This window comes from Macaca nemestrina, chromosome 1, assembly GCF_043159975.1.
Source record: "Macaca nemestrina isolate mMacNem1 chromosome 1, mMacNem.hap1, whole genome shotgun sequence".
Lineage (NCBI taxonomy): Eukaryota > Metazoa > Chordata > Mammalia > Primates > Cercopithecidae > Macaca > Macaca nemestrina.
Window position 1 is genome coordinate 25,878,467 of NC_092125.1, and position 27,288 is coordinate 25,905,754.

Consider the following 27,288-nt stretch of genomic DNA (forward strand, 5'->3'; position numbering starts at 1 on the left):
ATTACAGGCATGAGCCACTGCGCCCAACCCAGAATTTTTTAAAGATAGTATATGATGTGGTCTGTGTGTGGATTCCTGCTTATTTAGTCATAAGCAGGAATTACAAATTTATTTTGGCGTATGTAGAATTATTATAGCTAAATTGAGCTCTGTAGAAAAATTGCCGGAGAAGAACTCTGTTGTGCACCATATCAAAGCAAACCTTTCAAAGCCCCATATCCAAATTATAGCTTCCTTAAATGGGATAAAGGTCTAGTCTAGTCTAGTTAGATAGATATAGGCCATTTGTAGGTTAGAAACAAGTGGAGAGGCCAGGTGTGGTGGCTCATGCCTGTAATCCCAGCACTTTGGGAGGCTGAGGTGAGTGGATCACCCGAGGTCAGGAGTTTGAGACCAGCCTGGACAACATGGTGAAACTCCATTTCTACCAAAATAAATTAATTGGGCATGGTGGCACGTGCCTGTAATCCCAGCTACTTGGGAGGCTAAGGCAGGAGAACTGCATGAACCCAGTAGGCAGAGGTTTCAGTGAGCCAAGATCATGCCACTGCACTCTAGCCTGGGTGACAGAGTGAGCCTGTGTCTCAGGGAAAAAACAAAAAAAAGAAGTGGAAATATTAGGTTGATGGCCATTTTAGGGGGAACCAAAGAAGAGAAGAGAGAAACATGCACAAGGATCATTACCAGGACAAGAAATAGGTTGGGACTAGAAGACAGATTTATAGCAGGCAGATAAAGTATCACCAAATTAGATATAAAAATGATCCAGAGTCCAGGACAAAAATACTGTATGTATTGTAGAGGCAGGAACCTCTACGGTTAGAACCAGGTGGACCTTTGTTGGGTCAACTGTAGCTGTTTTTATTGTTCTTCTGTCTCAGAGGAATTAAGCCAGTAGAAGAATAGCCTGTAATCTTTCAGAAGAAAACAAGAATAGGGTTTGTAGTTTGAGGAGATGACAAAGTACAATTTTCCTGTAGCAGTTTGTAATACCTTGTTGAATTTTTGTCATCGTTGTTTTTAAAATTCAATCCAAGGTATTTATTGTATTCAATTTTCAGTTTGGCTCATGTTGACAAAAGCTAATTCTCCAAGCGTTTATCTACATTTACAAATTATGTATGTTTGTGTATATCTTTTTAAAGGGTGTAATATGTGTGTATGTTAACTGCTTTAATATTTCAAGCTGCTAGCAGAACTGTTACTTAGTCTGGTATGTCTCCTTGAATTTTTTAATTCAATACTTGCTTTTCCTAGTTAATAGCTATGTGGTGACTTCTCTTCCGAGCCTGATTTTGTTTTTAATCTAAGGAGAAAAAAGCCACCATACAAGCAGCCTTAAAAGCAGATAAATTCTTATTTAAAAAGCACTGGAAACATTGAATAAATGGTTCATGAGATTATCACAACTAAATCTTGATTTTTTTCAAGTTTTAGAGCATCATTACGTGTACTGAGATCTTGCTGTTTGCCACTTCACCAAGTTGGTTCTGGGATGGAGATTTACGTCCTCATAAAACATTTGGTAACTCAGTAGAGAGGGTTGACACTCCAATGAAATTGATGGTATTTTTCTGCTTTTTTAGCAAAATTTGACATATATGGCCTCTCTCTTGTAGATTTCTTTTGAAGTTTAAAGTGACAAACTTTATGGCTATATAATAATGCTTTATTTTATATTGCTAAAAGCATTACTGTTATGCTGACTATAAATAAGGTATCTGTACATACCTGAAAACAAAGCACTGTGCCACTGAGCATCACCATTTGTTTGTCAATGAATACTATCCTATTGGTACTGGATAAGTTTCTAGGAAGAACTAACAGTGAGTGATTATGATATTGTGAGTTGTTAAATCTTAACTACCAATTGGGTAAATGAACAAAATGCTTTATAAATCTTACCATTCCATGGTAACAAGAAATTAGTACCTGGCATTATTGATTTCTGAAACAGTAAACCAAATTTTTTACTCTTAGTATCTGGAGAGGCTGAAAGTTTATTTGGTAGTTTGTGTAATTTCATGCTAGTGTCAGAAATTCTCTGTGCTCCTACCACCAAATCTAACTATTGACATCTCTGTGCATATTTTGTGCCTCCCTTTGATTATAATTAATGAGGTTTTTATGCACCTATTCAAAACCAATTTCTCCTCTGATACACTGGAACTTAACTCTTTTGGTTTACTCAGGGACATCATTCCTGTGGTTTTCCCTTTTTTTTTAAGCATCATCTTTCTCTCTCCTTCAGTTAAACATTCTCCATCAGAATACAGACATGTATATTAGCTCCCAAACTAAAACCACAAACTTCTATTTATTATTATTATCATTTTTTGGTGGGTCTTGCTCTGTTGCCCAGACTGGAGTGCAATGGTGCAGTCGTGGGTTACTGCAACCTTGACCTCTCTGGCTCAGGCAATCCTCCTACCTCAGCCTCCCAAGGGACCACAGTGTGCATCACTACGCCTGCCTAATTTTGATTTTTTGTGGAAACAGGATCTCACTGTGTTGCCCAGGCTGGTTTCAAACTCCTGAGCTCAAAGTGATCCTCTCACCTTGGTCTCCCAAATTGCCAGGATTGCAGGCGTGAGCCACAGTGCCCTTCCTGCCTTCCCTTGATTCTTTATAACCCCTACAGTGGTTTTCCAATTTATCTATTCTCCACTAATAGCAAGAGTTGTACAAAGAATATATGTACTTTGTGTCTCTACTTCATCACCTGCCCTTTCTCTTAAACCTGCTGCTATCAGATTTTGGTCCTTATTATTTAGTTAAAATAGCTCTTGTCGAGGTCATCAATGACTTCCATTGTACAAAATCCAGTGATTAGCCCTTAGTATCTTTTTTAGTATACTGGCAGCATTTGACACAACTGCTTACTCCATCCTTTTTGACACAATTTCATGACTCAGCCTACAGAGCTCTGATCATTCAGTTCTTCAGCTCTCTCTCTCTCTGGCTTTTCCTTCTTACTCTTTCTAGAGGTTCTTTTTCCTCTTAAACATTTGAATGCCTCAAGATTCAGTTCTTAGACCTCTTCTGTGTCATCCCTTACTCTTTAGGGGGCTTAAAGGGACATCCAAATTTATATCTCTGAATTCTAGACTTTTATATTCAGTCCCTACCTAATTTCTCCACTTGGATATCTATTCATTCTTTCCCCCAACACTACTTGTTCCTCCATTGTTCCCTACCTTAATAAATGGTTACTTGTTTTTCCTGTTCCCTAGGCCAAAAACTTTGGGATCACTCTACATCCAAACTATCAGCAAATTCTACTGCCTTTAAAATGTATTGCCCATTCCTATACACTTGCCCCCTGAGCATTTGCACTTGCTCTTTTCTCCACCTGAAACACTCTTCCTCCAGGTATCCATGTGGTTTACTCGCTTATTTCCTTGAAGTGTTTGTTCAAGTGGTGCCTTATGAGAGAAGCTTTCCTGAGTTGCCATATATAAAATAACCCCTGCCCTGCCGTCACTATTCACCACCCCCTTTACCTTACCCTGTCAATTTAATTCATAGCAGTTATCCCCACACGACACAAACACGTATGTTCAGCATCACGTGTGCCTGTGTATTTGCAAATGTCTGTTTTTCTCTCAGAACATTAACTCCTCAAGAATAGGGACTGTTTTGTTCAATATTTTATTTATCCCTAGAGCCTAAAACAATGCCTCATACATAGACGACATTCAGGAAATATCTCTTTGCAGAATTTAGTATTATTTTTCTACTTTTCATCTGTGATCACTTCAGATAAAGGTCAAGGAAATATTGATTATGTAAATATTTTTGAACTTGAAAAAATTTTTAAGAATGACAATTCTAACATGAAATATTTAGCTGAAGAATATATAACTTTCACTTTCTTAGAGCTCTTCTCAATAAATTCCGAGTTGTTTCTAAATGCATAACGTTTTATCATTTTAATTGAATTTTATTTGATTGAAGTTAATGAAGCAACTTAAATTTTTGTGTATAAATCAGATGACTTAACTGATTTTTTTCAATTTTTGTTTCTTTCCTAGTATCATTTTGTTGTATGTTCATTTTGAAATCTTTTGCTTATGGAGGACTTTTTATTTCCATTTGGTTTAATTACTTAAATATTCCTAGAGAAATATATGTATCTAATTCATTGTAGTTAAATAGAAGCATTTGGTTGTATATGTATGGTTTGTCTCATAATTTAATGACCAGTAATTTCTTCTTTATCAGTAATTTGTTTATAGTATTCCTCTATGAGACATGTGTTTTGTTTATATCCTTCCTCTTTTTAAATGTATAATCAAATTCTTATTATTTTCTATTTTATTACTATCTTTTCACCTTTCTTTTCCTATTTGTGTCAGAATTTTTAAGGGGCCCTGAGATAGCTTTGCTTCGTAAGCGCCTGCAACAACTGAGGCTTAAGAAGGCTGAGCAGCAGAGGCAGCAAGAGCTAGCTGCACATACCCAGCAACAGCCTTCCACTTCTGATCAGTCTTCTCATGAGGGCTCTTCACAGGACCCTCATGCTTCAGGTTATTAATGTCAAGTGTCCTTAAGCAGCTGATAGAATTGTTTTTTAATACTGCTACTGTGTAATAAGGTGCTTCCCTTTTCCCGTTCAAAAAGAGAGCTAATGCGCTTGCAGCTTACCCCTCCCTTCCTTGCATATGGTGGTATTCAACATCACGTGTTAGGGGTACAGATTGGCAGCAGCATTTGCCAGAGAGATGAATATAAAATGATTTTAAAAGTTGTAATATATTTGGAGAGGGGCAAATATTTATTACTTTTAGAGCTGATGAGCTCTTTTTGAATAATTAGTGAATTTAGAGCCTGCATCAATTTTTCTATTGAAAGTTCTCATATGCTGAAATGAATCTATGCTTTATGGCTCCTAGCTCTTCTTCTTCTTCCTCTTTGAATGTTAGCCAATATCCCTAAAACCTAGTAATGCTAGATTTTAGAATTATAGTATTATTTGGCCATACTAGCATGCTAACTAAATTATTTCCTTCTGTCGTTATTTGAAAAATTTCAATATTTGCTTTCTTATTCCTCTATACATAATCAAAAAATCAACATATTTAGGGCAGCAACAGTACTCCACAGTCTCATGTTCTTAGTATGCTATAAAACTGTGATAACACAGTAAAAATTGTCACTCTTTTTTTCTCACTGTTTTAATGCCCTGTCATCTTATGACCAGAAAGTTCATGATGCTTAATAAACATTTGTTAAAAGAATTAATGAAAGATGTATTAATAGCACAAAATAATTTGTCAACTTAGTTATTTCAAGATGGGTAATAGATACTGTAAATCCTATAGTATTATATGAATATTATAGTAGGTGTAGTAAGTTATTTAGGAACAAGAATGTCTAGGTTCTCATACTAATGAGTTTATAATGCTTTGTTTGATATGCTTTGTTCTGCTACCCTAAAGAGTGATGAGTTTGGGCTTTGAGAGTTCTAATTTGATTATTTGGAACTAATTTATATATTGGTAGAATTGGACAACCTCCACTTTATAATTATCTTTTCTAGTAAGTGCTATGATAACAAAAGCATGTTTTATAATATGTGGTAAAATTAAATAAATTTAAGTCATTGTAATATAGATATGATGTTTGGGATAAATCATAAACTTGATTTTTAATTTAGCATTATATTAGTGGAGTATCAGGCAGAGGCCTCTGATTTTTTTTTTTCCTATGGGGAAATATTTTCCTATACTTTAACAATTAACAAGAAAATTTGATCAGATTACAATAATGACATTTAATAAAATATTTTGATTTTTTTTACTGTATATAAACCTCTAGCAAACATATTTTGAAGGTTAAAAAATCATGAAACCTAAAAATAAATAAAAAGAAAAATAAAATGTCCCTACGTATATAATTATTTTTAAAATACTAAAATTTAGCTGATTACAACTTAGTATTAAAATGATCTTGAGTATAAAACAAAACTGTCTAACAGGAAAGAAGTATACATTGTAGATGTTGGAAAAATATTTTGAGATTCACTAATCTTTTGTAACTAGTTCACGAATTTAAATTGAAGCAAGCCCTTTTTAGAATCAGAAAGCTTTAGAGTGAGTGTATGGTTTCTGTGAAGTTAGATGCTGTCTTTCCAACGCTAAGTGTTATTCTATTTAAATATCTAGTTTGGCAACAATAGAAAGTAAATTTATGAAATTCAACAGGAGGATAGATTTTAATTGAGTAATAATTACAAAATTTTATCTTATACGTAATAATTAAATGCAATTTTGTATATGGACATTAATTGATTCATTCTTTTATGATAGATGTTACTGTCTAGCCATACAGAAAGCACCAAAATTAACCTCCTAGATGTTAATTTATTAATAATAGAAGAATATGCATTTATCATATGTAAGAAGCATAGTTTTCCATTATACTTTGGTATCTTTAGAGTATCAGTTAGTGGTGATAGTGCCAGTAAAACATTTCTGTTGTCTTCTCACCTATATAAGTGTTTTAGCTGTAAGATGTTCAAAGGAAACATTACTATGATTTGGAAACCAAGAAATTTTTAAAAGTATAGAAAGAATTTTTGAATTACATTGTTTGGTAGCCATTTTATTCTCTTTTCAAAATATGTAGAACTCATGGAAATATTTTGTGAAATCGGTAAACCTAATTTCTTTAGGAAAGTGAGATCAAACCTTGAAACCACTTTGTAGAAATAATCACCTACATTTTTAGTGGGATCAACTGGGAAGGGGCCTGATGCTGGTTTGGGATAATCCCAGATGGAATATTATCTATTTAGTTGCTGATATTTCTTGGCAGTTGAAGACTAAAACACCATTCTAAGGCACCAAATGATACCACCTTAAGTTTCAAACTGTTTAAAATGAGCTATATAAAATAGGTGTTAGAAGATGTTAAACAGTGGTTTTTTATTTCGTTTTGATTGTTCACTCTTTGCCATCAGTCTTATGTGGAAGTTCCAATATAAATTTTATATACTTAGACAAGTATATAAAAGACTTAGAAAGTATATAAAAGTAGCACTGTTGGGACTTAAACATGAAACAAGATAAGGAGCGACTACCCACCTGCTTGCTCCTCCTGCTATCCCTAAAGCTCCCCTGCTACCTTTTTCCTCTGAAGCCCAGTTTGCAAATCAGTGCTTTAAAAGAATTTTTGACACCTATAAATGATAATTCTTTAGAACTAATTTCCAAAATATATGATTTTTAAAAATTAGAATATATCATTTAAAAATATTTTTACTTAAGTTAGTTTTTTTGAAAGTATATCTTTTCTAGACTAATAGGAAATACACCACAACTCATTTAGGAAATACACCATAACTTGTTTTCTAGACTTTTAGGAAATATACAGTAACTTGTAAAATCCTTAACAATTTTTTTTTTAACCAAAAAGAAATGAATTTGCCTTTATCACATCAGTGCCAGGGAATTAGATTGGCTGAACTCTTGTCCCTGGCTCTATGACTAGATGACCTTGGGCAGGTCGTTTGGCTGCTTTATGCCTCAGTTTCCCAATTATTGATTTATTTAGTGTAGCTTGCTGTAATTTACAGAGACCATGTAAGGATGGGTTACACAATGCAGTATATATAAAGTTATCTACCTAAGGAGAGCAGTACACATAATAATATACTATCTTCTTTTTTTTTTTTTTTTTGAGATGGAGTCTCGCTCTGTCATCCAGACTGGAGTGCAGTGGTGCTATCTCGTCTCACTGCAACCTCCACCTCCTTGGTTCAAGTAATTCCCCTGCCTCAGCCTCCCGAGTAGCTGGGATTACAGGCACTTGCCACTATGCCCGGCTAATGTTTTGTATTTTTAGTAGAGATGGGGTTTCACCGTGTCAGCCAGGATGGTCTTGATCTCCTGACCTCGTGATCCACCCGCCTCAGCCTCCCAAAGTGCTGGGATTACAGGCGTGAACCACCACGCCCAGCCAATAATGTACTATCTTAATTGTAGTATGTTGTTTACTACTTAAAAATGTCCTCATATAAAGGCCCCATAAGGTTGATAGCATTCAGGGTTTTGAATGAGCTATATGTACATTTATCAGATGAATGCCCCAAACAGGTGTGGCAGAGGCATTCAGCATATGGCTGATTTTAAGCCCAACTCTTTTTTTCCATTTCAGGTCCCCTGAAGTCATGGGTTGCTGGCTCCTGCTCAGAGTGACAGCACCCTGTGGAGTCTGCTGGTACTGACCTAACCACCACAGAGCCCCACTGGAGCATGGAGCCAGCCTAGAGAGGGTCAGGTAGGAACTGTTTTTTCACTTTATGGCACGGTTTTACCAATTGGAAAAAAGTAATTTTTATACCCCAAAAGGGTATAAAACATTGGTGATTGTTTTTGAAAAAGGGCTTTTTAAAACTGAGCCATATTGGAAAAAATCAGCACTTACCCGATCCTGTGCAAGCAGGCTCTATACAACATCAGATTTCCCAGTGTCCATAATGACAGTCACATGGAAGCACCTCTCAGACGGATGCATTGGATCTATGTGTTTGATGTTTATAAATAGTTAATAAATTAGATATGATGTTAGTCTAGTTCTGCCAGCACTCCTTAACTACCTTGAATGACAGAGTCCAAAGCAAAACAGGGATGAGTCTTTTGGAACTTTAAACATAACAATATGCTCCAGATGTTTCAGAACAGCTTTGTACCTACCATTACTTTTCATTCAATATCATATGTCTGAAAAATAGTCAAGTAATGAGTAAATGACCCATTCCTATGTGCTATCTAAATATTTTACATGATATTACATCTTCAGAAGAACACTATGTAGTGGATATTGTGATTGTCCTCATTTTACAGATGGAGAAACTGAGACTTACACAAGTTAAATGACTTGCCCAGGGTTACAATATTACTGAGTAGAAAAACCACATTTGAACCCAGGAAGCGTGGCTGAAGAATCTTTGTGATTTACCTGTTAGACTATAATGGTCTCATTTTTCTACAGTTGAGAAAATTCTGGTGTCAGGGGGCTAAAGAATTTTCTCAAGACCAAACCACACATTTTTTGGAACTACATGAGACATGCTGAGCTTAGTACTGAATGAGCTTTTGCTTAAAGTTTATCTTTACCTTAAAAAAATTTACAATGCTAAACACTTCAAATAAGCTGACCAACCATATTACATGTTGCAATAAACTACCATTGGACCATATATTCAGGTTTTGATTTTGTAATTGTATTCTCTAGAAGGTATTTCCCAGCGGGGTAGAGTAGAATATGCCAATAACTGAAGCAGTCAGCTTAAACTAGTAATTACTGTTTTAAATATTAGCTGTTCTAGTGGTTATTATGTTAATATTTGAAAGTATTTATGTAAGATAGGAGTTATAGGTATTGTATTTATGAATAGTGGTTAAAAAAACATGTCACTTAAAATGTTCATGTGATAGGAAAGTAATCCTTCCCAAAGGAGTTGTGTGTTCCCAGGATTACAAATAGAATGAAAGCAGTGAACAGGAAGGATTTCTTCACAAAATTAATCTTCAAGATGGGAGGAACAGCAAATGCCTCAGAAATACACAATATCTATGGCATACTAAAACCAAAAAGGAAACCCTTTTAGTTTAATACTTTGTCTTAACATAGCTTTAATATTTTAAATACTTCGAGAGTTTGAAAATACAGTTTTGTAGAGATGGCAGCATTCTAGATCCTTCATTAATAGTTTTTTTTTTCCCGTGACTTGCTCTTTCTTAAATTTTATTAAAAATAAGATGCATTTTATCTCAACAAGATCTGTACATTTCATGGTATTTTTTAGAAAAATTAAATATTTGAAGATAAAATTTATTGGAGAGTTTATAATTTTCTTACAGCTCTTAATTGTTAAATGAGGGCGCAATGAAATGTATAACAAATCCAAATGGATGAAAAATATTTTTCACAGATTTTTAGGAGAGTTTTCCAATATTTATTTCGCTGTAAGTCACATTTTTCTTGTTTTTTTAAAGAGTTTAATTTTTTTTCCTAAAGACCAATTTATCTGTTCTTTAAAAACAACATAGATGGTAGTGTTGAATCCAACTGTGAAACATAAATGAGAAGTCATCTTAAAGTAAAGCATGACTAGATTAGGGAACTGATTGGAATGCTATCGTTCCCACTTTCTTTTTTGTGTACTATAGATTTGTTTAACTGTTCTGATGAAAAAGAGGTGATAAGTAAGGATAAGTAAAAGCTATTATTCAAATAATGATCATGTTTTGTCCAAATCTAGTAAGAGAAAAATACGTGAACAAACTGGTGATACTAGAAGATGGAAGATTTAAAGTTGATTCAAATGGTACCACTAGCAGGATTCAGACTTTTAAATGTACAAATGCAAGCAATCAAATCCTATAAAATCAATGTGAATCCAGGATATATTGGAAAACTCTTAGCTATTCAGCTAAGGACAATCTTAAAATACCTACTTTTTTGGTGAAAAATGCCATTATGAGCAGAAACTGGTGTTGGCCAAAAGTGTTTTGTTAACATTTGCTAAGAACTAGAGCACAGGATATTAGAAACTGGAAATTATACTTACTGGTTAGGGAGAGTTGTGCTTATTACCTATGTTTCTCTTTTACTGTAGCCCTGTTGGAACACAGAATGGGCCACCTCCTTCTGTTCCCCAGTGTCTTGCTTAGGTTTCTAGATCCCCAGGCTGATTAGAGAGTGAGGAGAAGCTTGGGCCTAAAAAAGTTGCTAATTATTGTCAGAATCAAGTTTAGAATTAAAACTTACTAACTTCTGATGAGTGCTCTTTCCATTTTATTATGCTGCCTGCCTTAATACCAGTGTTTTTCAAATAGTAGAAACCACTTATAAAATAAATTCTTACATAGAAACCCAGCGTATTAAAAAGATAAGAACAAAGCTGTTCTATTTGAAGCCAAGGTAGAAAGTGTAAAGCCCAGATCATTAAGCCTTCTCCTTGTCTCCCTTTTCCTTTCCCCACCAGGTAACTCTAAAGAAACTTGAGCCTTTACATAGTATAGTTTTAATATGCACAATATACTGTAGAGTTTTTAAAGTCATGCACGTTTCTGTAATGGTAATTACCTTATTGAATATTTTTCCTATAAACCATTTTCTCTGTATAAATCTTGATGTTAGCTCCTTGTTCAGCCCACAGTAAAACAAACAACATCTCTCAAAGTATAGTGAGCATTTCATTTCATGCTTCGAATCCTCCAAGGCAGGATGAAAACCATCTTAAGGAGCTGGAGAGGGAGTTTGAGAAGGGCAAGGAGTCTTGTGTGTAGTGAACTAGATACCCCATTTCTAATTTATCTACCTTGCACCTTGTGCCTCTGCTGTATGAATTTGATAAAAGATGTATGCATGGAAATAGAAGAATAGTTTCTCAAGTCATTCTCAAAGGTACTAAATGCTTGTTTGGAATAACATCTTAAGCACATGGCCCTGCTTACTCACTGCTTGGGAATCACCACATTACTTACTTCTATTCCCCAGCCTTATACATTTGTTTCTTAAGCTTAGAGATGATCATGACATTGCTGTGCAGTTTTCTGCTGCTTACTTTTAAGTTGAAATCTCATTTTTGTTTCAGATTCTCCTTCTTCTGTGGTTAACAAACAGCTCGGATCCATGTCACTTGATGAGCAACAGGGTGCGTGCAACAGGAGATGCGCTATGCCCATCCATCCATAGCTTTATTGCAATGCATAAACTAAGCTTTCTCACACCTTTCATAGCATTTCATTTTGATTATGGTCTTACAGTCAGTATTTTGTGGACTAAATTACAGTAGGTGGTATTGTACACAAAAGGTCTTTTTGGCCTACACAAATTATTTTCTACGTAAGTTAATTTCTACCTTTGGCCCTTGATGCCAACTTTGAACTCTGTCCCTATAACAAAATTGTAATGGACATAAACTATATCCATTTTTAAAATTCTAGGTATCTGTCATAAAATTGTGTAGAACTTTGGGTGTGAGGTTAACACTACCTTGTTGCTTATGTAGGATAAGTTATTTAAACACAGTAATATTCTATATTACTAGATTGCTTTAGTAATGATTCTTGGTTTTATGTCTCACTTATCTGGTAGCCAGATTCCTGATAGCTTTAACTAAAGAACATGGTTACAAACCCAGAGGTAAGCTCAAAAGCTATCAATCAGAAGCTCCCATTTCCACTTGTACTTTTCAATGTGGGAAAGGTATAAAATCAATCTCCAAACCTTGAATAGAGCCTCATGAAATAAACAGGTTACTTATTTATCAGGCTTTATTACTAGCAGATCAAATACAGCACAGAGAAGGATTAGTACAGGAAGACATTCTGACATGAAGGGACATCTGAAAAGGTTGGAGATAGGAAGACTATTTAAAAACTAAAAAGGCTATTTAGTGTTAGCGCAAATGTTTTACTGTCTCACCTCAGATTTAATGAAGTATTTTAAATATATTGTGACAAAGTATGATAAGTAATGGTAGTTAAGTCTTTAAGAATAACTTAACACAATATTCACTTTCTCTATTTAAAAAGGCAGATTGCTGGACGTGGTAGCATACCCCTGTAATCCCAGCTACTTGGGAAGCTGGGGCGGGAGGATCGCTTGAGCCTGGAAGTTTGAGACCAGCCTGGTCAATATAGTGAGACCCCGTCTCTTAAAAAAAAAAAAAAAAACTAATTAGCTGGGTGTGGTGGTGCATGCCTGTAGTCCCAGCTAATAGGGAGGCTGAGGTAGGAGGATTGCTTGAGCACAGGAGTTCAAGGATCCAGTGAGCTGTGATTGTACCACTGCACTCCAGCCTGGGTGACAGAGTGAGACCCCCATCTCTTTAAAAAAAAAAAAAAAAAGCTAAATGATTGCACTTATATATTTTACAAATGTTCCTTTCAAAAACATTTTTTAAAAATTAGCACTAAAGCCATAAGATTTGGTTGACTGAAGTTTACATTTTAGATGACTCATATGTCAATAGTAATGCAGACATTAAATATTGCTGTAGAACTTATTTGGTGTGAAATAGATCTAATTTAAACTATAGTCTTAGAGAAATATTCAGAAACTCATTTTAAAGTGAATTAGAAAACTTCTTTTGTACTTATGATCTTAAATTATTCCTTATGGGGCCAGGCACAGTGACTCACACCTGTATTCCCAGCACTTCTGGAGGCTGAGGCAGGCAGATCACCTGAGGTCAGGAGTTCGAGACTAACCTGGCCAACATGGTGAAACCCTGTCTCTACTAAAAACAGAAATTAGCAGGACGTGGTGGACCACGCCTGTATTCCCAGCTACTCAGGAGGCTGAGGCAGGAGAATCGCTTGAACCTGAGAGGTGGAGGTTACAGTGAGCCAAGGTTATGCCACTGCACTCCAGCTTGGGCAGCAGAGTGAGACTCTGTATCAAAAAAAAAAAAGAAAAATTATTCCTTATGAACCTGAGACGAATTTCTGATCTTAAATTACTCCTTATGGACTTGAGATGACCTGTATTACTATAAGGTTTTCTGTTCTTGAGAAAGAATAAATGAATTGGTAAATTAATTTGCAAACTAAGGAATTAAGCATGTTTTATTTTATATGTTTATTACAGAGATATTAACAACGAAGAATAATTAAGGCAAAACACAACTGTAGCATACTTATATTAGACTACCGTTTATAACTACTATATAATTAAAGGATTTTTTTTCTAAGGATATATGGATATAAATAATATATCACTATCAGAGATTTTATAGCCAGATTTATATTCTAGTTGATCACATACAATAATTTTCATAGTGTTGAATATTATATTCAATTTAAGTTGATACTTAATTTACATATGATGTGGGATATGAGAGGAAGAGAAAAATTATGATTAACTCCCAGATTTTTTACATCATTGCCTGGGTATGGTAAATGGTAAGGCTATTTACTAGTGTTGAGTAGCTTGGAAGTAGAAATCAGGTGGTTCTTTATCTTTTTGGCTATGTAAAGTATGATATGCATTTTAGTCATGTAAGTAGAGGTGCTATGTAAGAAGTTAGTATTGAGTGGCTTTGGCAGAAGCTGCACCGTAGTAGACTATCAGAAATGTAGCTTTGTATTAAGACCTCTGAGCAGAAATATTCTAATGGTAGAAAATATATCTAATTAAATCCTGAGTTTTTACATACCTTTTTGTTCATCAGCATTATAACTTTTAAAGTACTAAGAACTTCACATTTCAGGCTCCCATTACCTAAAGATAACTTCTAAAAGTGAGCAGAGACTGCCACCACCATTTGTCTTTCCTAGACTAATGGAATAATCCCTTTACTAGTCTTCTCACATCCACTCAGGCTATAGTCTATTCTCTGCCAGCAGCCACAATGAAACTTTAAGATGTAAATATAATCATGTGATTCATCTGCCTAAAACATTGTAATTGCTTCCCATAGCCTTTCAAAAGAACCGAAACCCATACCTTGGCTTACAAAACCTACATGACTTGATTTCTATATCTCTAATTTCGTCTCAGGCCACTATCCCATCATTCACTAAGCTCTTGCCAAATAGACTTACTTTCATTTCTTTTAACACTCTAACCTCCTTTCCCTTTCAGATCCCTTGTACATGCTGTTCACTCTACCAAAACTACTTTTTTGTTGAGCAACTTCTCATTTTTTAAATTCACTGAAATATTACTGTCTCAAAAATAATATAAGTTCACAGTCTCTAGTAGGTCTCCTCTTTTTCTTCCTTTGTGACTTGTTATTTTTCTTCATTGCATTTGTCAAATTTGTAATCATACATTTATTTAGGGGATTGTTTAGTATCTACCTTTCTGCATATTCTCTAAATACTTTCATTTACTATAATTTCCTCTATGACTAAAATCATATGTTAGGTAGTAAATAATATTTGTTAAATGAGTGAGTAAATTAGTTCTTTAAGCAATTAATTATTTAATAGCTGCAGGGATTACTTCAGCTTGGGAGAAATGTGATCAGATTTACATATTGGAAAGATCATTTTGGCAACATTACAAATGATTGATTGGAAGGAGTAAGATTGAAAATTCCAAGAACATGTAAGAGGCCATTGTTATAGTCCACCTAAGAGATTATGAGGCATCCAACCTAAGGCAATAGTGGTGAGAAGTGGGAATGAACAGATTTTAAAAATAGTTGAAAGGTTGAATTCATGGGACTTTGAGACTGATAAGTTAGGAATGAATGAGAGTATGATATCCAGGTGTCTTGATAGGGTGATAATGAACCGTCAGCCAAGATAGAGATTTTAGGAGGAACAGCTGATTTGAGGGGAGAAGAAAGTATGTGAGATTTTTTTAAATGTTAAGTTTGAAGTGTCTTTGGCTATCCACATGGAGAAATCTCATAGATGGCTATATGATGCTGGAAGTCACCAAAGTAGTCTGAGGTAGAGATAAAGATAAGGAATCATCAGTTTATAGATAGCAGTTGAAACCATGGGAGTGGATGAGATTGTCTAGAAAAAGAGGATATTGTGAGAAGAGTGGAGTCTGTACTACAGGGGCAAGTAGAGAAAAAGATCTAGCTAATGAGACCAAACAGGAATGATCAGAGAAGTATGTAGGGCAGAAAGAATGCCATATGCAAAGCCAGGAGAAAAGAAGTGCAAGGAGGGACAGGTTAGTAATGCCTTGTGAAGCAATGATACCAACTCCCAAAAGGTCTGATAAATCATTTTTTAAATTTGGCCACGTGATTGCTTTGACATTTTAGTCTGAGATATGATGTAGTGGAAGCAGAAGCCAGATAGTAGTGGTTTGAGGAGAACATTTTGGGGGCAAAAGGTAGAGACTTTGGTATGTCTCTTTTCATAAGCTCAATTAAGAATTGAAAGATAGAGCAAGTATAATGTCAGGTATAGGTGGTGGTAGGTTCAAAACTGAGCATGTTTATAGAGTAAATAGATTGTTTGTTCAAGTTGTAAGGGAGAGTGGATTTCCCCAGATACACTTTACAAATTTTCAAAATTATTTTCAAATTTTTTTGAAAATTTTTTCAAAATTTTAACCTTTACCAAGATTCTTGTTCTCAGTTTTACCATAGAGAATGGAAAAAGTAGTACATTTAATAAGTTTCCTTTTTGAATTTATCTCTAATGATTATTTAAGCATATTTAAAATTTTTTTTCATACTTTTAATGAAACATGAATGCTTTTTAAAAATTGATAGTTCAGTTTTATATTTATGTCGCAAAATATTTCTTCACCATCTTCCAGGTGCCCAAGTGATTTTGTATGTTGTTTAATTTAATTTTCCATAGCACTTTCATAGATTTATTTGGAAGGATTACCAAGGACAAAAATGTTACTGATAAAATTTTTAAAAATTTTAATGGACTTGCTTACTGAAGAAAATTTTTTCTTTGAATAATTGTATACACAGTACTTTGCTCGTTGAGTGCAACTAGTGTCTTTGCTTATTTATCCTGAATTTTTAACAAAGTCACAGTTTGACAGAAGTTTATTTAGCCTAAATCTTTATTCATTAATGCAGCTCCATGGTTGTCTTAATAGTTTTACTTTTTTTTAAGAAATGAAATTGTAGGGAAATAAATGTGTAACATGCACATTGTTATTAATTGTATCCTGTTATAATAATTTCCAGTGTTCTTCAAATTTGGAGTTGTGTGTAAACGCATTGATGGCCTTTCTGTGCTAATTATGCCTAAAGTGAAATTCTGTTTGAATAAGCACAATAATGTCCATCATGCATCTTGTTTAGTTTGAACAATATATTTTAATGGGTAGTTTTAGTTTTCCTTTTTATCTCTATTATAAGAGGAAAAATTCTTTTCTGACATATTTCTCTTACCTTGTTTATATTATTAAAACTTACAAAATTTTCCTCTTAAAAGTATGTAGGCCAGCAATTTCCCCCTTATTTTATTTTAAAAAATAACAACAGCAAAAAGAATCTATAATTGTTCTTTTGAGAACAGTTAACTTTTGAGAGGATACAAGAAAGTTGTTTTGTCTGAGTTTTAGGTTTTGGCCATGATTGAAACAAGTTGCTTTCTCTTCCTTACAGTGATTCCATTAAGTGGAAGTTGACAGTGCCATCAAATTTGAAACTTATGTCTGTAGGCAATTGTGCATCTGAAGGCACTAATTTTCTGTTCTAGATTTAAAGAAATATAAACACTAATTTGTAGGTATGAAAACTATAAATGTTAATTTTCCACTATGTATCATTTTATATAAACTGACTATCTTTGATGTTTGTAAAACATTCATCTATAGGAGACTAGTGGATAATCAAAAACCAGGGAAACAGATTTTACTAATTCTACTAAGATAGATTGAGAAATGGAAAAGTTGGATCTGCCATGCATTAAATATGTATTACCTTAAGATTATATACTGTCACCAAATTGAAATTTCATTTTAGTACTATTATCTAATATTGTTTTAAACTTATATTGACAATTCTAATTTTTATTAAATATCTAGTGATTGAAGCTTGCTCTATTAATAAGAATATAAGTTCAATATTCACCACACTGGAATACATCTGTAAATAGTATATTTTAAATTCTTGTGAAATAGTAAGTTAGTGAAATAAAATTTCATTCTAAATTCTTTGTATTCCTTAGAACTAGTTATCACTTAGTTATCTGGAATGAAGTAACTGATTTCTTCCTATCCCCAACTACTAGGTCTTGATTGTTCCAGTTAATGATATATTTGATCTTTTGGAAGTTAAACCCTATTTAATTTTTGTTGCATATGCTTATTTGTTCTACCCTTCTGCTGATCAAACCTGTATCTCCAGTTTGTTTTTTAACTTAGAATTGTCTATCATAAAAATAACTGACATTTATTGAGTTTTTTGTGACTAGCACTGTGTTAAGAATTTAACATGCATCATCTAATTTGTGCTAATAATGAGGTGAATTATCTTAATTTTACTAATGAAGAAACTAAGACTCCGAGAAATACGTAAAGATGAGTGAAATAAGTGGTGGAGCCATGTTTGTATGTCTATCCTTCATTAATTCAACTGATATGTAAATGCCTACCTACCTTGTGGCAAGTACTGGGATAGGTACTAGGGTGCATGAATGAATAACACTACTGTCTTCTGTACTGGGAGCATTGAGTTGATTAATAACAACAACAGCAACAACAACATAGACAGTTAATACTACATTTTCTTTGTACCAAACATTGCTTGGAGCAAATTTTTTATATGTTAATTTACTTAATCCTTACCACAACCATTACTGTTATTACCCCCATTTTTCAGATGAGGGAACTGAGGCAAAGCGTGGTTAAGAAACATGTCTAAGGTTGCACACAGCTAGTAAGCATTAGAAATGTATCTCAAACCCAGGCGGTCTGGCTCTGGCATCAGTGATCATAACCACTTGCTTTGCCTGATCTAACAGTAAAGATGGATGAAAAATTAAATAGAAGTGTGATGAGTGTTATGAAAGGAAGGGGAAATAGCAGAGTACAATGTGGAACATAGGAGAGTGGGCCTTTATTCCCTCCGGTTGAGGGTCAAATAAGGCATTCCTGAGGAAGAGACATTAAGCTGAGATCTGGAAGGTGAGCCTGAATAAGTTAGGTGAAGGAGCATGAGTAGAGGGAAGTGTGAATAGCATGTGCAGAGCCTCAGATGCCACATACAGGATGATTAGGAGAATCCCACTATGCAGGACAAAGTGACTTTTTGGACATTTTAGGTTTGGCAATTTTATTTTAAGAACAGAGGGAAGCTAATGAAGTGTTTAAATTAGGGAGTATGACTATGGCCTGATACTCTGAATGGAGTATGGAGAATTGATTAGAGACTAAATCACTTAGGAAGTTCTCCTGGTAACAGAGATTTTGATCTGGTGATAAAAGTAAGGTAGGAGAGATGTGAAGAGATTCAAGAAATATTTAGGATGTAGAATAAACAGGACTTGGTGGTAGATTGAATGAGACAGGATTGAGGAGGAATCTAGAGTGTAAGTTGCAGTAACAACTTCAGAATTTTCTTATGAAGATAGTTTAGTAATAAATAGCAGTCTGGAGAGGGCAGGACTTGTGTCTTAAATCTTTTGTAAAACAAATACACTGTTTTTACTTAGGTTATACATTTATTTGTGGTGCTTTGTGGGAGGTACTGATGGAGATTAACAGGTGACTTTTTCAACCATTGCAAGAGTAGCTCATATTTTGATTGAGCACAACTAAGTGGATGGTTATTTTCTTAAACAGGTAACCCTGGAAAAGAGATAAAGCATGGGCAGGGACTTGTAGGGGTAGGTGATCATGAACTCAGTTTTGAATATATTGAGTTTGAGTTATCTGTATGAGATACTCAAGGTGAAAATCGGTTGGGTAGTTGATTATGTAGATATATGGAGCTCAGAAAAGATATCCGAGCTCAAGAAAGAAATTTGGGAGATTTTTTGCATACAAATGTTAAGAAGCCATGAAGTAGATGGAATTAACTAGGATGAAAGTAGAAAGATGAGGACAGAGTAAGAGAGCTAACACATCTCAAGAAAAATCAGAAAAATGATAAAATTAAAAGATTTTGCCAGCAAAGAGCTGGTAAAGGAGATAGAGAAGGAGCAACTAGAGAGGTGGATGGCGGCATAGAACAGCGTGGTGTCTTGTGATCAAAAGAAATTTTCAAATACGAGAGTGTTGTCTGCTGGAGTCCTGCTGAAAGGTCAAGTAAATTGGCTCCAAAAAAATTATCCCCTAAGTTAGTCAATGTGGAGATTGAGCCCCATTCGTAGAACACTTTCACTAGAGTGACAGAGACAGAGGTCAGATTTTAGAGCAGGAGATGAAAAAATGGAAATGAGAAGAAAAGCAATTCAAAACAATAAGCTAGGAGGACAGTAACTGGAAGGGGACGTGGTTAAAGGGAGTGTTCTCCTAAGCTGTCTACCTCATTTGTTTTCATCTGGAAGTCACATTTTAACTTGTTAATTTATCTACAAAATGAGAGTGTTATTTATGATAGGCAGATTTGATTTTTTTTTTTTTTTTTTTCCGGTAAAGGAGAGTATACCCAAGGAAACAGTCATGAAAGGAAATACTGGAAAAGGATTTTGGCAGGGCTCACGTGCCACATGGCGTGGGCATATTTACTTATTTTCATTCTATACTGTTCTCCCCCTAGACTGAAAGTGAAATAGGAATAGGAGACGTTTATGAATAGAGGTCTATAAAACTACTGGTTCTGAAGTAGGAGAAAAGGAAGCAAAGGTTAAATGGCTACCACATTTCTACCCATAAATTCTGAATACTGGTAGGAATGTGGAACCAAGCACAATTTTCAATCTAAATGTATGCAAGTCACATGTTTAAGTTCAATTCACACTTCTACGTTATGTCATGAAAAAAGTTCTTGGGTTAAAATTATTATAATTGACATAGAGTTGAGTTGTGATTGCCAGAAGAAAATTTGATTGAATGTTAAAAAGATTAGAGAGATTGGACTTCCTAATAAGTATCTGTACTAAAGTTGCACTTTGTTTAGTTTTGGCTTACATAATATCACTTCTATTTTATAAATCCAGATTTGCACTAGTGTAAGCACTCATTTTTTAGAATGAAATGCATTGCCTCACAATTATCTGTAGGGTAGATAGATCTTCTCTGTTAGCAGTCTACTGCTGGAAGCAGCATTTCCACTTTAAATCCAGATATACTTCCTTATACAAATAGTTGGAAGGAGAATTGGAGATCCTCTAATCTGGACTCTACAGAAAAATTGTGGATTCCCTGACCTATGAAAATGGAAAATTTTGCATTGGTTTAAAAACTATGGTTGATAAATTTACCTTTTCTATACAAGTCTAGTAAGTTGGAGTGCAAAATGTGGGGAGATAGTTAAGCTTTATTATTTTTTCAGAATATTTCACCATATGTTTTATTTCCATCTAACTTTGGTTTTTAAAAAATATTTGGTATGAACACCGCATGTTCTTACCTATAAGTGGGAACTGAACAATGAGATCACTTGGACTCGGGAAGGGGAACATCACACACTGGGGCCTATTGCGGGGAGGGGGGATGGATGGCATTGGGAGTTATACCTGATGTAAATGACGAGTTGATGGGTGCTGACGAGTTGATGGGTGCAGCACACCAACATAGCACAAGTATACATATGTAACAAACCTGCACGTTATGCACATGTACCCTAGAACTTAAAGTATAATAAAAAAAAATGCACAATATCTACCCTCTTAGTAAATTTCAAGTATACAATACAGTATTGTGACCTAAAAGAAAAAAAAAATATTTGGTATAATGGAATGGGAAATAGGATATCATTATATAATGATACACGCATCTTTATACAATAGAAAACTCATTAGGTAAACTATTTTATTTTCATATAGTCCACAGCTTATCTAAACTACTATAGTTAATTAATGTGTGATTATAAAGTTATAATAGTGACCCAGCAGCAGAGAAAAATGTTGGGCACGGGGTTCTAAAGAAATTATTGTTGCTGTACCTAGTTAATTATCTTCATTTTGAATATTTGGTTTAGATTTACATATGAGATAGATTATCCAGGGGTATCCTAGCTTAAAGTCTGAACATCCTTATCAGCATTTGGATATTTAGATCTATAGCAACATTTTGAACAATATTTAAATATACAAAATACTCAGCGTATTTTTTTTTTTACTACGGTTATCACTTTTTTTGTATGTCTTTGAGCATTTTTTAGAACCTTTCGTTATTATAATTTCGTAGTGGAAATGTACAGATTAAATCATTTCACAGTGTGTGCATTACAAAAAATACTTACTTTGTGATTCTTATGCAAAAGACTTGAAAGATACCTAATTAAATACATAGCAGTTCAAGGAAACTGCTTTCAAATTATATTTCAGCTCATTCTGAATTTTTTTTTCTGAGCCAAGCTTTTCTGAAAAGGATCTTTTAAGTTGGTTTCCTGAATCTCAAGTTATGGACTTTTCACTTCTAATCCCCAAAAATGAAGTCTTTTACAGTATTTTATCCTGATGTTTATGTGATTATTGCTGTGCTTCTGAAGCCTGTGTTTCAAATGGTAATTTGCCTCCATAGAGACCACTCTAAGTTGCTGATGTCATCAGTTATTCTTAATAACCATAATTACTGAGCAATATAGAATGGCTATCTAAAAACTTAGCAGTGTTGAACAAGTTAAAAGGGATTTTTTCCCCCACTATATTGTGTGTGTGCGCTGAGCACACTACAAAGAAATATTCTCCTGTAATGTTTTTAGAGGAAGAAATAGTTCAGTTTCTTAAGTGCCCTAAAAGAAGATATACCATAGTTTTCCTATACTATAATGCCTAAGTGATAATTTTGGCTACCAGAACTCTTACCAGTTATTAATGTTGTTGATATGAATTATTTATTTCTGAAGAGTAACAACACCAACAATTGATATTTCTTAATTAAAATAGTTACTTATCTAAGTAATCTTATTTTTGTCTTTGTAGTTAGATTATTTCTAAGATTGTATATTAAGTAGGAACTTCTTATAAAAAGAAACCTCAGCCGGGCACAGTGACCCACACCTGTAATCCCAAAACTTTGGAGTACTAAGGAAAGAGGATCACTTGAGGCCAGGAGTTCAAGACCAGCCTGGGCAGCATAGCGAGACTCCATCTCTACAAAACATAAAAAAAGAAGTTGGGCATGGTGACACACACCTGCAATCGTAGCTACTTGGGAGGCTGAGGCAGGAGGTTCACTTGATCCCAGGAGTTTGAGACTGCAGTGAGCTATGAAGGTGCCACCACACCACCCTGGGTGATAGAGCAAGACCCTGTCTATGGAAAGGATGGGATGGGGAGGAAATCTCTGTAACTAGAGAAAAAATTAAACTTATTGTTATCAGTTCATCATCTGTAAAATGGAGATGACAATACTGATTACAAAGGTTATTTTAAAGAAATGTATATATTTTGGCACACATATATTTACAATTGATATATATTCACTAATGCTCAATAAATCACAGTTATTAATATGATGGCTTTCTACATAAAGCTGTTTGTGTATTTAGATGAAGTTCTAAACCTTAAGGGTTTTAAATAAAAATCTACCTTTTAAGCAACATATTTCTATGTTTTTTATATATATATATAAATATATCTGTGCATTATGTAAATAAGACTTTGAAAAATACAGTTTTAGAATGTTTTTGCTGATCCAACTGCTGACAGAGAAGTTAGGGAACATTTAAATAGTTACACTTTTTTTTTCAAATAAAGTAAAAATACTTAATTTTTAAAATCATTAAAGTAGATTTTTCTTAGACATTTGTAGTTTAGAATATGCATTTTTATCAAAAATAGTGAATGCATTAATTAGTAGCCCAGGAATCCTAATTCCTGAGAAAATGTAACCTGCTAGGCTGTATATGACCAAGCAAACTAGAATTAAAGAAGGACAGTGAAATGGGAAAAGGCTAGGAAATGAATTTAAACCTTGGAATATATACTGTCATTAATACTGCAGTTGGGCTAAGTGCAGGGGCTCACACCTGTACTCCCAGCACTTTGAGAGGCTAAGGCAGACGGATTGCTTGAGCTCAGGAGTTGAAGACCAGCCTGGGCAACATGGCAAAACCCTGTTTCTACAAAAGCTACAAAAAATTAGCTGGGTGTGATGGCATGTGCCTACAGTCCCAGCTACTCAGGAGGCTGAGGTGGGAGAATCACCTTAGCCTGGGAAATCGAGGCTGCAGTGAGCCATGATTTTGCCACCGCACTCCAACCTGGACGATGGAGTGAGACTCTGTCTCAAAACAAAAACAAAAACAAAACAACTTGCGATTGAAGAAACCAGGTTCTTCATTGTGTTGTGTTTCTGCCAGAGACACTGTTTACTTAAGTGTAGGCTATAAGGAAATAACTGCATTCGGGGACCTGAAGTTTTTGTGACTAACAGAAGAGTTCATGTTATTTTTTATAGTAACAGGCTAGTTTTACACAAGGCTAACGAATTCATTAACAACTTAAATGAACAAATTATATCAGCTATAATCATTTTATGATTAAATGAATATTACCAATATTTTACATGTTTTATAATATGTAGATTATATTCCTGAGAGATCAAATAAGAACTCTGTAGGCCGGGCATGGTGGCTTATGCCTGTAATCCCAGCACTTTGGGAGGCCGAGGCGGGTGGATCACTTGAGGTCAGGAGTTCAAGACCAGCCTGGCCAACGTGGTAAAACCCTATCTCTCTTAAAATACAAAAATTAGCCAGGTATGGTGGCGGGCACCTATAACCCCAGCTACTCTGGACCCTGAGGCAGGAGAATCGCTGGAACCCGGGAGGCGGAGGTTGCAGTGAGCTGAGATCACGCCTTTGCACTCCAGTCTGGGCAACAAAAAGAGCCTCTGTCTCAAAAAAATAAAAACAACAAACTTTGTAGTAGATACTGTAGGAGGAAGGTTTTAATGATCATTAACCATCTTAGAAAGCTTCTTGCTTGTGGTGGGGAACCTGTATAAAAATGTTTTGTGCTCTGTTCTGATCTCTTAATAGTTGTTTGTTTACTATAATATATTCCTATAGTCATAGCATGTAGATATCTATAACTGTCTCTTTCATTTTCCTCAAAAGGAAAGTTTTCATATATCATTTAAATTCCACAAGGCTTCTCATAACTTAAGTCTTAACTGTAATCAAGGTGGATCTGAGAAATTCAGTCTCACACTTCTCTCACACCTGCTTTTGTTTTCTATACCATCTTTACCTTAAAAGAAAAATAAATAACAAAAGCTTTATAAAATACTGAGAGAGAAAATGAAAAAACTAACCCCAACTCTTCCTCTCAGTTTCCTTAATCATCCAATCATCCAGTCTTTAGCTGTCTGTTCCCATCTATTCCAGAAGCTGAGACAGCAGTGATGAAACAAAAATCTCAGTAACATAACTAAAGAATAAGAGAAAACTGTGGACAAATGACCAGCAAACAGCAAGTTTTTGAAAGAGGGTAAAGGATAGGGCAGATGTTTCCTTAATACATTTCTGTAAGCTAAAGGTCTATTAATTCAGTTCTTTATTAGATTGCGATTTGGTAAAATACCTCCTCCAAAACACTGAATGTAATACTAAATATTTGACAGTTGGAATGGGTTATTAATTCATTTCTAGGTGTTGTTTAAATCAAAGACATAATCATAACAAAAGTAGTGCAGAAACAAAGTGACTTTACCATTTGGGATGTCAGGTTTATAATTCACATTATTTTCAAATAGCAATTCTGTAGGACAGGATTTCTCAAGAGTTGGAAGTTAAGACAGGAGAATTGATACTGTTTTGTTACCTGCTTGACGCTTGTGGAATACTTTTCTACTGCATTTCTGTATTTGAAGTCTTGTTAATTGTCCTCTCACAGAATAAAGGCTAGAACAGAGGTTCTATGAGATTCTCCGCCCCCTTCCCCCCCCTTTTTTTTTTGAGATGGGGTCTCACCCAGACTCAACTCGAACTCCTGGGCTTAAGGGTTCCTCCCACCACTGAGCCCAGCTGAGATTCTCTTAATGTGTGCTCCAACATCTTCAAGACGAATCAAAAAATATATAAGTCCTTCATTGCAATAGAAAGTAGATCCAATAATAAAAAACACCCTAAGTAAATTTGCTTTTATGAAATAGTGATTGTTGTTATTTTTCAAGAGAAGTTAGTTTTAGTATTAAATCAGTCGAACTGGTGTCAAGGAAAAAGATTATCTCACAGAAGAGTTTTCTTTCTGCAAGCAACTGGCAGAAATGTATCATGTTTGATTATGGATCCATTTGTATTCCCTGTGTATTTTAATGTTTCCCAAACTGTTCATCATAAAATGAAAAATACGTAAAGCTCTGTTTAATTATGTCTTTGAATATCCATGTATTCTTCTGGGAGGTGGGGAAGGTAGCTTTAAATACTTTCATTTGTGTAGACTTTCTTGATTTCATCATTTAAAAAAGATTTCATACACCGAGATAGATGTGTATTGTAGACATCATCTATAGGTTCTTAAAATGAAATTGCTATTTCCACAATTAAACAAATTCCTTGTAAGATTAGTCAGGAAGAGAAACGGAAATATACCAAAATATATTACAACAAAGTGTATTTTAGAAAATATCAAAGCACAGTAAATACCAGCCTCTCCCCCATGAAGTGCAAACTATGATTCCTCCCTAAATTATAAATCTGTGAGTTTGAAAGAACAGAAGGAATTTGATAACGTTTCATGGTAGCACAGTTTTTGCCAAACCGTTTTTCACAGAGCCGTTGTATCTTACATCGCAGTGTTTCTGAAGGAGCCAAAAGTAGTTACTGATGCTCAAGCAACTGAGGAATTACGAGCATTCTATTAAGTAAGGGTACCAGTTTGTAACTATGTCATTGCATGTTAATACTTTTTGATTCCCCTAATGACTAAATATGGTTCTCAATGTGTGTGATTTCCATCTGAATCAAAGGGAGTCATGTACACAAAGCTAGAATTTGATGCAGTGCTACTTTGAAATATAAAGAGTATTTCTACAACACTTGCCTTCAAACTTTAAATGAAACCCATAAGAGATGTGAAAAAAGAATTATGACAAGGACAACCTAATATAAGTTTTATAAATTTTAGGAAATGTCATCTTTTTACTGGTTTCAGAGACTTTTTCAAATGTTTTAAACACAATTTTCAGATAACAATAATGAAAAGCTGAGCCCCAAACCAGGGACAGGTGAACCAGTTTTAAGTTTGCACTACAGCACAGAAGGAACAACTACAAGCACAATAAAACTGAACTTTACAGATGAATGGTAAGTTAATATTTTTGTAAAGATGTTCTTAGCCATTTTGTAGGATTGTATTAGATTTCAATTTTTAACACTTTGTCATCTTTATGTTTTGCTTTGCTATAAGGTATTGGTTCTCAAACTTGAGTGTGCCTCAGAATCACTGGGAGAGCTCTTTAAAATGCATATTACTGGACCCCACTCTCAGAATTAGGTTTAGGGTGGAGGTCTGAGAATTTGCATTTTTAAAAACTTTCCAGATGATGCCAATGTTGCTCATCCTAGAATATTACTTTTGCATTTTCTATCAAAAGAAATTAGTGCAAAAATATAAACTTAACATTTTGGGACTTTTTGCAGTTGTGGTCCTAGGTAGGTGTATATGTATGATTTTTGTTTTGAGTTTTAGAATATAATTTTAGTGATAATATACTGTATTCTCCCCTGAATTTGTTTGACTTAACTTTATAATAAATATTCCCATGTTACTT

At 34.6% G+C, this 27,288-nt stretch overlaps 1 protein-coding gene across 13 annotated transcripts in view; it reads left to right on the top strand.

Annotated features, from left to right (window-relative positions):
- The window catches only part of LOC105492996 (DDB1 and CUL4 associated factor 6), a 142,210-nt gene that overhangs the window by 79,415 nt on the left and 35,507 nt on the right, over positions 1-27,288 (top strand). For 6 of the 13 annotated variants that reach the window (XM_024796360.2, XM_011760407.2, XM_011760408.2 and 3 more), the window contains 2 exons: positions 11,609-11,668; positions 26,704-26,821. In XM_024796360.2, the coding sequence (XP_024652128.1) occupies positions 11,609-11,668; positions 26,704-26,821 (178 nt within the window). Of the gene's footprint in view, positions 1-4,358; positions 4,530-11,608; positions 11,669-26,703; positions 26,822-27,288 lie in introns of all 13 variants that reach the window. The other 7 variants (XM_024796362.2, XM_011760409.2, XM_011760410.2 and 4 more) reach the window with 2 other exon arrangements.